The following is an 11,982-nucleotide window of genomic DNA, read 5'->3' as shown; positions in this document are numbered from 1 at the left end:
TTCTATTTGTGAATCAGGATGCGTTTATTTGTGGATTTTTAATCTTTTTGTAGATCATGCTTTATATTTGTGGATCACAAAGAGTTTGTTTGAGGACTTTGTATCTGTTTGTAGATCTTGTTTTACATTTGCGGATCATGAGGACTTTGTTTTGCGGATTTTTAATCTATTTGTAGATTATGTTTTGTGTTTACAAGTTGTAATAGCCTATCTATTTGTGACTTTTATTCTGTCCATTTTCAATGGTTTTGGCATCGTTTTGGCATCAATTTACCCCCATACAATTTGAGTATTGAGAAGCACCCAAGGTGTGTTCGACTTGGAAGTGGCACTGTGTCAATGTCCCTTGGTACAAATGTATTTTTTGTTAAAAATCTAACATTAAAACTCTGGACATTTTTCATACTTGGTTAATTTATTTCATTGTCACTGAAAACTATAGGATAACCACAGATTTTACTTTTATTTCACAGAAAAAAATTACACAGTGCTTAAGGGGGAACATTTATGTACCCTATGATAATATGAAAAAGATATACAGTAGTGCAAAGGTAAAAAAAAGTTTACTAAAATGGTTTTAAGTCAGTTATTTATATCTTTTGCTGTAGTGTGTCAGCAGGAAATATCAGTTTACATTTCCAAACATTCTTTTTGCCATTAATTGTAATAATCCAGTGAGATTTCTGTATGCACAAGGAGTCTGACAACAGGATGATCTGATCTCACCATCATCGAGTCCGTCTGTGATTACATGAAGAAACAGAAAAAACTGAGAAAGACTAAATCCAGAAGAACTGCGGGAACGTCTCCAAGATGCTTGAAGAAACCTTCCTGCAAACCTTCCATTTCTAAGAAACTTTCCTTTTGTGATATTTTAAGAGCTTAAGGTCTACATAAGGTGAATCTGCAGCATCAAAGGGATAGTTCAGCCTGAAATGAAAATTATGTCATCATTTATTCACCCTGACCTGTATGAATTTCTTTCTTCTGCTGAGCACAAAAGATGATAGAGTGAAGAATGTTGTTAACCAGACAGGTTATCAACGGCCACCGTCAACTTTATGGTTACCGACATTCTTTAAAATATCTTATTTTGTGTTCAACAGAAGAAAGAAACTCATACAGGTTTGGAGCAACTTGAGGGTGAGTAAATGACAACAGAAATTGCATTTTGAGCTGAACTATCCCTTTAAAGATATTTTCATTGAAAAAAACTAAGTTCTTTTATTCTACAAGATAAACTTGTTACTTGAATGCTATGTAGTTTCACAGAAAATGAAGTGAGATATAGTTAATGGCTATAGCTCACAGGTGTTTGTTCCTTTTCATGAAGAGTTTAGCTCCAACACACCTGTCTGGAAGTTTTCATTGATCCTAATGACCTTGATTAGCTGCCTCAGGTTTAATTAGGGCTGGAGATAAAATCGGACATCCTTGCCATAGTGTTTTCTTTTGATATTGAAGTATTAATAGATTTTAGAAAAATAAATTAAATTAACAGAATTTAACAATACCATATTCGTTGTTAGAATATTTTGTGTTCAGTGACTTTTTTTTTTAAGTGAATCATATTGTGTTTAGTACAGTGATCTCAAACTCAATTCCCTGAGGGCCACAGCTCTGCATAGTTTAGCTCCAACCAGCTCCAACTCACACCTGCAAGGAAGTTTCTAGTAATCATGAAGACCTTGATTAGCTGGATCAGGTGTGTTTGATTAGGGTTGGAGCAAAACTGTGCAGAGCTGTGGCCCTCCAGGAATTGAGTTTGAGATCACTGGTTTAGTATATTAACATTTTTGAATGTGGCAACTGAATTTACTCGTTCTTGAGTAACAACCCAAAGGAAAAGAGGCAGTAGTCTGATGTAAGACAGATTTTTATAAAAACCTGAACTGTTGGACCACCTGTAGTAATGACATCAGACTTCTGAAGCCCCATATTTTGAAATGGTCAGGAATTTGTTGACGCACCATTGAAGTGTAGTTGAAATATTAATGTGGTTTCAACATTAACTTGGTACATCAGATGGCAACATTGTTTGACATTCCTTTTCAGTTGTATTTTCAGTCTTTCAACAAAATGTATTTAGAATCAATATCAGATTGTAACACTGATCAAACAATATTACTAAAGATTATTTTTGTTAATTTCAGTGTTAATTCAACAGCAGTGATGTAGAATCAACATCATAGTGTAACGCTGTTTCAACAATATTATCATTGATTATTTTTGTTAATTTCAGAGCTGATTCAACAGCAGTGATGTAGGCTAGATTCAACATAGTGTAACGTTGATTCAACAACATTACCATTGATTATTTTTGTTAATTTCAGATTCAACAGCAGTGATGTAGATTCAACATCATAGTGTAATGTTGATTCAACAATATTATCATTGATTATTTTTGTTAATTTCAGTTTTGATTCAGCATCGGTGATGTAGAATCAATCATAGTGTAATGTTGATTCAATAGCATTACCACTGATTTTTTGTTCAACTTAGTTTCAACATTAACTGAGGGTGCAAAAGTGATGTTGATAAAATATCAGTTTGTAATGCTGAATCAATACTATTACCATTGATTTTTGGTTGAAATCTCAATATTATTTCAACATTAACTGAGGGTGCAAAAGTGATGTTGAAACAATACTTTGTAATGTTGAAGCAATATTAACACCATTGATTTGTGGTTGAAATCTGAACATTATTTCAATATTAACCGAGGGTGCAAGAGTGATGCTAAAGCAACATCACTTTGTAATGTCATTTCAATGTAATCAACGTTGATGCATCAACACTGACTCAACATTGTTTCAATGGTTACATGCTATCTGGGAAATGCCTCACGTCTTCGGTTTTCATTCCTTTCCACCTTGCGGATCATGTCCCGAATACGACTCTCTGCACTGTGAACGTCTCTTGTCAGTCCCTCCAATGTGACGACAGAGTCTTGGCCTTTCTTCTCAAGTTGGACACTGACTGTGAACTCCCTCTGCATGCCGTTCAGTATTTCTACATCCTCCTTTGTGAAATGAGCAATGGCTGGATCACGGATTGGGATGGTCAAATGCTCCCGTACTAGGAAGCTGTTGATCTTGTCTCTGGCTTCCTTCAGGTCCTCTGGTGTCTCTCCACACAGCTGGAACACAGCTGGCTCAATTTCCTCAACCACCATCACAAACTCTTCATTTGAGGGAGATTCTGAACTTTCCCCCAAAAACATGGGTGAAAAAACCTCTTTTTTTTCAAGGTCCATATTTATTGGAGAGAAACAGAGGAATTAATTACTGCGTTTAAGAAAAACAAGAATGGATAAGATTAGCATTATTTTTATTATTGTTTACTGACCTTTAATTTTGGTAAACAGACCTTTATCCTCCTCTACTTTCTCACCAGATCTTCTGACCATGCTTTGGTGGAAGTCTCCCAACATGTTCGTCTGGAATATCAGAAACTTCACAAACTTTACATGCACTGGTTTCTTTTTCTTCACAAAGTCAACAACTGCATCAACCATTGCATCTGCAACATCAGCTGGTTTTGCACCACCCTGACCTATAGGTTAGAGACAAAAATCAAATAGAATAGTAAACAATTCACACAAAATTTCAGTATAAAAAGTTTGAAATAAATGTACAAAAATTTATATGTATATATATATATATAATAAAGTCAACACAAAGCATCTTACCAGTGCCAAGAGCTGGGAAGGCAACAGAAGTAATTTGGCGTGATTCGCACAACTTCAGAACAGACAAAACGACATCCTTAATTTCAGATGGACCATTGCGACCAATAATATGGATGATGTTTCCACATGGCAGGCGCCCGGCTGAGGTCACAATCTCTGTTTGCTGCGTGTTTGATGATCTCACTTTTGGAAAAAAATGACATCAACTGACACACAGCTAAACTCTTGTCTCTCGCTGTTGTTTTCACTGCTTTCAGGTGAGTTTAGTCAACAAATTCACACAAATAATACATACAAACCTCCCTGACACCTTTATTACGTGTAATTGACACGCTCCTGTTGAATATTTACTTTATAGAAATGGTTTTGTCTTCGAAAAAGTCCGTTAGCATCTCAACCATTTGCAGAAGAGGTAAGTTAAGGCTAACTATAGACTGGAGCTCTTGTTTATGAAAGTTTGGGGTTTTAACCACATCTTTGTGTAGATAACAGTTTTTGATAGTTTTGTTTTGCTGGTAATTTGTCAATGGGTGATTGGAAGTACTAAGCTAATTTATTTAACCTAAAAGAATGCGCTGCACTGTTAATCAGTGACGTCACTTACTAACGGTGCAGTGCATTCTTTTAGGTTAAATAAATTAGCTTACTTCCAATCATTTTATTAATTTCATATGCATCTATTTATATTAATATATAATTAATTATTATATTAATTCATATATTATCTTAATATATATATATATATATATTATTCTTTCTCTTTTCTGCAGTTCACCTCTGCTCTAGCTTGGTTTCTTGTAATAAACCCTATTGTAAATCTATGTTACATTGTTGGCTCTGTGAAATTGCATGTTATGTTCCTACTGTAGATCATAATGCTGAAGGCCTGCTGCACCCCCGTCCAAGAAAATCTCCACGGCTATGAACCATATGACTAGTAAGCAAAACCACCTCAAACATACAATGCGCTACTGTCCAAAAGTTTGGGGTCTGTAAGATTTATGCTTTTGAAAGAAGTCTCACATTTTAAAATCATTAACCCCAGTTTTTTTCAGTGTGATTGTGAAGCCTTGAGAAGCCTGTAGGCTAAATAATAGGCGACAAATATAATGGTATAATGGTCGTAGTTATAATAATTTATTTAACTATTATGATAACAGGATATCATGGTCATTGGTATATTTTATTTTATTTCTCTAGGTCTGTTTTGAGTTATGTTGGCCAGTGAGACAGACACCATACTCAGGGGTATTTATTTATTTGTATGTATTTTTTACTGATAAATACTGAATTTTTTTTTTACTTTTAAATGCTAAATGTGATTCAGGCATGCAAGTTATTTTTCACAGATATCTGGCCAGCTTACTCATGGCTCATACTCTTAGCCTTTAAAATGTTTGAATTGATATCCCCAATGCAATATCAGGGGCTAAAGATATCATTAGAGTTCTTAAACTTATGGCTATGCTCTTGTTATCAGATGAGATATAATCCCTAGCGTTTGGCCCTGTGATTCTTCAGGACAAGACCTTGATGCCATCCACACTCAGTAGATGAAGAAGGTGAGTTTCACAATAGCTGCTACTACCACAAATCAAGAGTCGGTCTCTTGGGGTGTGTGCATATGGATGAAAGCCTGTTGTGTTCGGTACACAACAGGCTTTCATCCATATGCACACACCCATATGTAGGCATGGGTACTGAAACCCAGCTTGGACGTTATCAGTTCTGCTGATGGTACTGAAGAAATTACACGCACTATTTATTAAATACATTGTCTTGCAAATTGTATCTCACGCCATCCTTAAAAAATGTTAAAATCTTAAAATATTTGTTTGCCGTAACCCGACCGACCCTGTCAATTTAGTACCGACCCAATTATTTATTTATTTTTCCCTTTTAGTCCGACTGACTTGCCGGTTGTAAACTTGCGTTAAGACCGACCGATTTTTCTTTTAACTCTTCAAACAACTAATACAAATGCAATAAAAATAATATTAGTTATTATGTATTGTGAATATAAATTGCCTAGACCTACATACAAACATAAGCTACATTCTTTCTTTTAAATAAAAATAAAAACCTGTGGCGTGTCATCTATGATTATGTTTACACCATTGGTTTACGCATGTCACACTATGGCCTGCAGGCTAAGTTCGCTTCGTTTCATTCACTGTCAATGGTTCGCGCTTGGTAATGATGGCTGCGGCTTTATCAAATTACTATAAAGATTATTTCATTTTTATATGTTGTTGAATATGGTTTATTAAAAAATAAACATGTGAGAGCGTGTTAAAGGCTATTTGGGCGATTCCACAGTTTAGGGCCAACTGCAAGGACAACAGCCTGCAAAATCAATCTTCATGGAGAAAGCCATTGTCCTCAGGTTAACATCCTGAGAAAACCTGGGGTACAGCTGTGTGAAAGGCAGGATAAATCTGGCAATGGTAAACTAGTAAACTTTGATCAAAGTTGAGTTGATGTCAAATTTAACGTATGTAACATGGACGGAAAAACAATGTAAGTTCAAGCAGAAAGTGTACTTAATCTAATTCAGTTTAATAAAATTCTGGTTGAATCCCAGTTCATGTTTTACTTTGTTCCTAATTTGGTATAGTTATGAGTCATGTGTTGTGTATGGTTCACAAAACTGGTAATAGGACTTCCATGCAGGCAGGGTAGCCATCTAATATTATCTGTTCTATAAACTTAAAGGTGCATTTTTGAGTCTGGTATGTTCACAAACTGAAAGCCAGCAAAATACTAACAAATACCACAGGTATATTTTTCAAATTTATTTGCCAAATGTAGAAGACAAAGGAACTCCTACAAGTGTGCTAAGTTATAACGTGTGTAACGTGGACGGAAAAAATTAAACAATCCTGCAAGATTGCCTCTGTAACACAAAATAATACCATTTCATGAAAACTGGCAAAGAATAGAACAAGTTCATAACACATTAAAATAACCTGTCATCATACTATCAAATTTAAAGATCATACAGATTGTGTTAACGCACTATTAACATGTTAACTTCGTCAGCCTAAAGCTATATTCTTATGAACATTGGACAGAAAAAAAAAATCATCAAAAAAAAAATAAAAACAGAAAAATGTCATTGACGATGTTGACTTTCATGAACAGCTTATTGAGTCAAAAATACGCAGAAAACAACGTTGGAAGTTGGACAGACTGAAAATTTCCGTCTAATTTACGAACAAGATGTGCAGAATCTGTCAAAATGTATAAAACCACCATTCATGCATGCTCTTTCACGATGAACGACGCTTTCGGTCCGAAACCACTCGCAATCATCCGACTTGCACACTCTTTTATCCTTTCTCACCACAATGATCCTATTTAATGTTTACTTAACCAAAGTTTACCACGTTCGTATCATTTTAACGTTCGTAACATTTTGGACAGAATCCACAAACTTACCCACATTCGTCGAAATCCGTGAAATCCTTTTAACTCTTCCTCCCGCGCAGAGCGACCGTGACCTAGACAATCTTATTTCTGACATGAGAACCGTTGAGACATTAGGAGATGGAAATTCAGCGTCAGAATAAAATGTTCGAGCGTTATGATTTTTTGACAGAAAATCTCGGCCCCTGTTTTATCCCGATTTATTAACAATTTATCATGTAGCAACGCATATGAGAATTTAACCCACACAAGATGGTTTTATCGTTATGCTACTGATAGAATTACATGGAAAAATTATATCTCCGCTTCCTTTAGAATCATAGTTTAACGTGCGTAACTGCTTGGACAGAAAGTGTAACGAACGTTAGTAAATGTTTCCATTGCATCGTGGTGGATTAAGGGAATTCTACTTTCAGTGTTAGTAGCAGTATTTTGTAGAAGACACACCAAAATAAATGTTATGTGCCAAAATTCAGGATTTTATTAAAGGAAATGAAAGAAATGACTTAGGAAAAACCAGATGCACTGAATGTCCTACCCTGACATCCGCAATTTCTGGGGACGGAAATAAAATAAAGTCTCATTACACGATAATGCCACAAATTACACAAATACTTCGTTACTGTACTCAAGTAGATTTTTCAGATATTTTTACTTTACTTTACTATTTATTTTTGTGCCGACTTTTTACTTTTACTCCTTACATTTTAACATGAATATCGGTACTTTCTACTTTTTTTATTCTAAAAAATTGGCTCGTTACTTTAGTTTCAAATAATTTCAGTGGAGTCGTTATTATTTTTGCATCATCAACCCTTCACAGGGAGTATGATTGACAGGCGATGTGACCAATCATAATCCGCCATTTTGTCCGACAAAGCAGTCAGGAGAGTTAGTAGATTAACATTGGAGGATTTAAACTTGAAAAACGAAGTGTACCGACATCTTTTCGCGTAAAAACATCATTCCCTATTATGTTCATTCATGTTTATTTGATGCTATAAATTAACTAGAAGGAAGAGATGATCGGTTCACAAGCAGCTTTAAAGGTATAGTTCACTTTGAAATTAAATTTTGGTATGTTTTAGCTTACCTCAAGGGCATCCAAGATGTAGGTGTCTTTTTTTCCGCAGTAGTTTAAATTTTGATATTTTTAGGTCAAACCGTTCTTGTCTGTCAGTCATATAATGCAGGTCTATGGTCACTGTCTCAAAGAGCATGCACAGAGAAGTCCAAATTAAAACAATTCCCCATCGTCCAAATTAAACAATTCCCCATCGTAAGTACACATTGATGGCCTAAGACACGAAACGAGCAGTTTGTGTGAGAAAACGAACAGTATTTATTTAAAAATACTGGCGATATGCAGGTAAGAATTTTCTTTTTCTTTTTACAGTCTAGCAGCTAACGTTTATGGACACGGGTAACGGTCATTTAGGCTTACTGCAACCTCATAAAATAAATAAATTAAGTTATCTCTGTGTGTGTTTTTGTACTGATTCACCATTAGCGTAGTGATATTAGCACGTATTTCAATGTAAGTTAGTACCATCTGACATTGCTGTGTTTTGTTGTTGGTAACGTTAGCTAACTTGTGTGTTTAGCTGCTAACGTTAATGTTGTCAGCTAACGTTAGTTTAAAAACGCATGAGAGGTAAAAAAGCGTGGGAATGAGTAAAGTGATAAAACTGTCATTTATTCGTTAGAAGTTTAGATAACCTATTCAAACACAGATAACGATATTGAAAAGATATTTGTTTACATTTTTTTTAGATCAAGCATTGGAATAAGATTTTTATCGGGGGAGAACACCCAACAGAAAGACCCATTCACCAACTACAGTAAGTCAATTTTACCCACTGTTCGAAAACCTACACTGGGATTAATATATAGTATTAAGTATGATTTTCACCTTTAAAGTAACACATTTAACGTTAACGTTACTGATAGAAAGTCTGAGTAACTTTTTGTCCTTTTGTCTTTCTTCTGCTGAAGTGGCGCACTGAAAGTGGATTCATGTCACCTTCATCAGGCCTTTCTTTAATCACTGGAAACCATTAAGGGAAAGACCCTCAGACGTGTCATAATAGGATAAATGCAGCTGCAGGTAAAATTATTTGATGGTTTGATTTTGGTGTACCATTTGGCTTTTTTGTGTGTGCTTCCCTTGCTATGATACACATTTCTGATGGGATTTCCATGCTTTAAGTGTATGTTTACATTTTTAATCATGTAAATTAATACTAACAGTCTCAAAGATAACATTACTCAGTTCATGTGTGAATGTTTTAATGGCAAACGTTTTTACAATTTAAATAAATTTTTAAGATTGTTTAAAGGAATTGTAAAAAAAGAAGCTTTTTAAGGACTTTTCATTGAATAATTTCTTCTTCCCCCCCCTTCAGATTCGCCAAGGATCCAGCTGATTACTGGCAATTTGGTGGAGGATTATTCTTTAGCTGCTACATTGCACTGTCACTTCTGGTACGGATTCATTGGCCTTTTGTGTTATTTTTTTTTATTTTACTTGATTTAATAAATTACTTTTAATTGGTACAATGTATGGTTAGGATTCTGAATTAAAACAGTGTAATGTGTATTGTTTCTCCACAAATATTATCAGAAATATATAATTGTTGAAACAATATAAACCTGCATTGAACTATATAAAGAACAACAGACCTCAACCCTCTCAGCTCAACACCACAATTTGTTGATTTCTTTATCTGTTTTAAGGATAAAATCATGACCTTATGATTATACTAACCGTAACTGACACATGGGAGTAATATTACATTTTTTACAATTCCACCTTGGGGCTTTGAAGAATTTCTTGTGTAAAAGTACATCTGAATACATAAAATATGTGTTTTAGAATGGATAGTGTTGTATACTTTGTTTTCTACCCTACAAATTAAACTGTAAAGTGAAAATCTTGTACATGAATTATTTTGTATTCAGTGTTTTCGCTTTTATTTATAGGATAGTAGCAGACAGCGGGCAAGAAGTGAAGAGGAAGTGATGGCATCGGAATGGACCTCGAGCTGGGACTCTGTTGGAGCACTGCACAAGGCTGTCACATTTTATTGAGAATTTTAAAACTTTTTTTTTCACTGTACATTTTAAATATTAAATGTAATTGAACAAAAACTGTCTTTAAATATTCTATTTAGATGTTTACTTCTACAGGTTTTTAACATTACTTCGAAAACGCTGCAATTTAAAGTTTGAGATGTTTTTCATCTGTTTTAGAAAGTATTTTTAGACTTTTGTTTTTTCAGAATAAAACTTGTTTTACAATCCTGAGCATGTGTTAACTCATTATTTAATGTGTTTAAGCCATTGCTGCCAGTCATTTGATAGTTAACAATTTTTAGTGTACAGTAGTTAATCACTAATTCAGTCAGCATTGTCATGACTCATGTTCCAACTGCAAACTAGGTTGTAATTGAATGTACAATTGTATTATCCCATGATGAAAGGTAAGACGGTGAAACAACGTCACGATATCAACGTTGATTCAATTTGCAAAATCGAAAGGTAATTCAACGTTGATTCAACGTCGAAAGAAGACCATAACCCGAAAGGTAAGAGTGAAACGACGTCGCGATTTCAACGGTGAATCAACGTTGTTTCTTCCGCGGTGAAACGACGTCACAATATCAACGTTGATCCGTTTTGCAAAATCGAAAGGTAATTCACCGTTGATTCAACCAAGGTACCTGACGTTGTTTCAACGGTGAATCAACGTTGAAATGCCGGCTGGGTTAGCATTAATAGTATAATGTTCAGATAGGCTATGCAACAAATTATTATAATGCTATTTCATAACAATACTCATAATAATATAAATATTTTCACGTTTTTTAAACTTTTTTTTTTTTTTCTTCAAACTTGCTGCAGCCCCCCTGGCGTCGCGGCCCCCACTTTGAAAACCCCGGCTATAGACAATACTACAGAATCTAACTTATAGTTCACAATACAGCAATACTGAACCATTTTCCTTAAAATAACCTAAATTAAACCTAGTATTATCAAATGACCAACGTTACAATTTTAATTACCTATTGCCTACTATAGACGAATCCGGCGAAACTACCGGAAGTAAGCGGGCGCCATTACTGAGCTGTTGCTGGGTAGCGTTGCGCCATTGCCTCCTATTGGTTTGGTTGCGTCCACTGGAATAAACAGCCCGCGATTTACGACTGTCACTAACGTTACATCTACAACTTTCCTATTCTTCCTCTGCCGAGTTATTTGTACAGTATGAGTGTTGTTAATGGTCTGTGAAAATCGGACAGGTCCTTTTAGAACTAACGTTATGTGTTTATCATCTGGTAGAGTGTGCATTATTTAGCTAACCAAACCATCCGGAGCTCAGATAATTTTTACCCTCAATCAGTGACCTGTAGTTGGCATTTTGTTGATCATCGGATGCCAGGCGAAGGAGAAAATACTCTTGAATACCTTTAAAACAACCGAAGGGGCGCGTTGGGGCAGTAGTAACATTACTTATGTCTGTTGTTAATGTTTGATTTGCTTGACTGTGACTCTCACTCTGAGAACCAACAACGCTAGCAGTTAGCTTTACCACCCTTTCCTTTTGAAATGTGAAAATGAGATAAATAATGGTTACAAATGAAAAACATGAATTCGTTTATTTAATATTCATTTATTTATTGTTGCCAAATGGACAGATCTTTGTATAGTTTCCTCGTTAGCTAGCCTAGCTAGCATAGTTATTGCCAAGCTATTTTCATAAATAATCTGTAAGATCGTTTGTACCTTCATCTGTGACTGGAGCCCACTGTCTAACATCATCAAGTCATACTGACTGGCTGTAGCTGTCATCGATGGTGCGT

At 35.2% G+C, this 11,982-nt stretch overlaps 1 protein-coding gene and 1 long non-coding RNA gene across 2 annotated transcripts; one reads left to right on the top strand and one right to left on the bottom strand.

Moving 5' to 3' along the window:
- Positions 1 to 1,859: 1,859 nt before the first annotated feature.
- LOC307152410 (protein mono-ADP-ribosyltransferase PARP14-like) lies at positions 1,860 to 3,869 on the bottom strand. The gene is made up of 3 exons (XM_079861008.1): positions 3,692 to 3,869; positions 3,349 to 3,555; positions 1,860 to 3,237 (listed from the first exon to the last, which is right to left on the bottom strand). Exons 2-3 carry the CDS (start codon positions 3,515 to 3,517, stop codon positions 2,828 to 2,830), a joined length of 579 nt encoding a protein of 192 aa, XP_079717134.1. The 5' UTR covers positions 3,518 to 3,555; positions 3,692 to 3,869; the 3' UTR covers positions 1,860 to 2,827.
- Positions 3,870 to 9,205: 5,336 nt separating this feature from the next.
- LOC307152415 lies at positions 9,206 to 10,201 on the top strand. The gene is made up of 3 exons (XR_013820001.1): positions 9,206 to 9,227; positions 9,526 to 9,604; positions 10,103 to 10,201. It is a non-coding gene; the product is annotated as an uncharacterized lncRNA (long non-coding RNA).
- The last annotated feature ends 1,781 nt before the right edge of the window (positions 10,202 to 11,982 follow it).

Source organism: Squalius cephalus (assembly GCF_949319135.1).
Source record: "Squalius cephalus genome assembly, chromosome: 24".
In the NCBI taxonomy this organism is placed as follows: Eukaryota; Metazoa; Chordata; class Actinopteri; order Cypriniformes; family Leuciscidae; genus Squalius; species Squalius cephalus.
The sequence above is the reverse complement of the archived record's forward strand: the minus strand, read 5'-3'. Positions and strand labels throughout refer to the sequence as shown.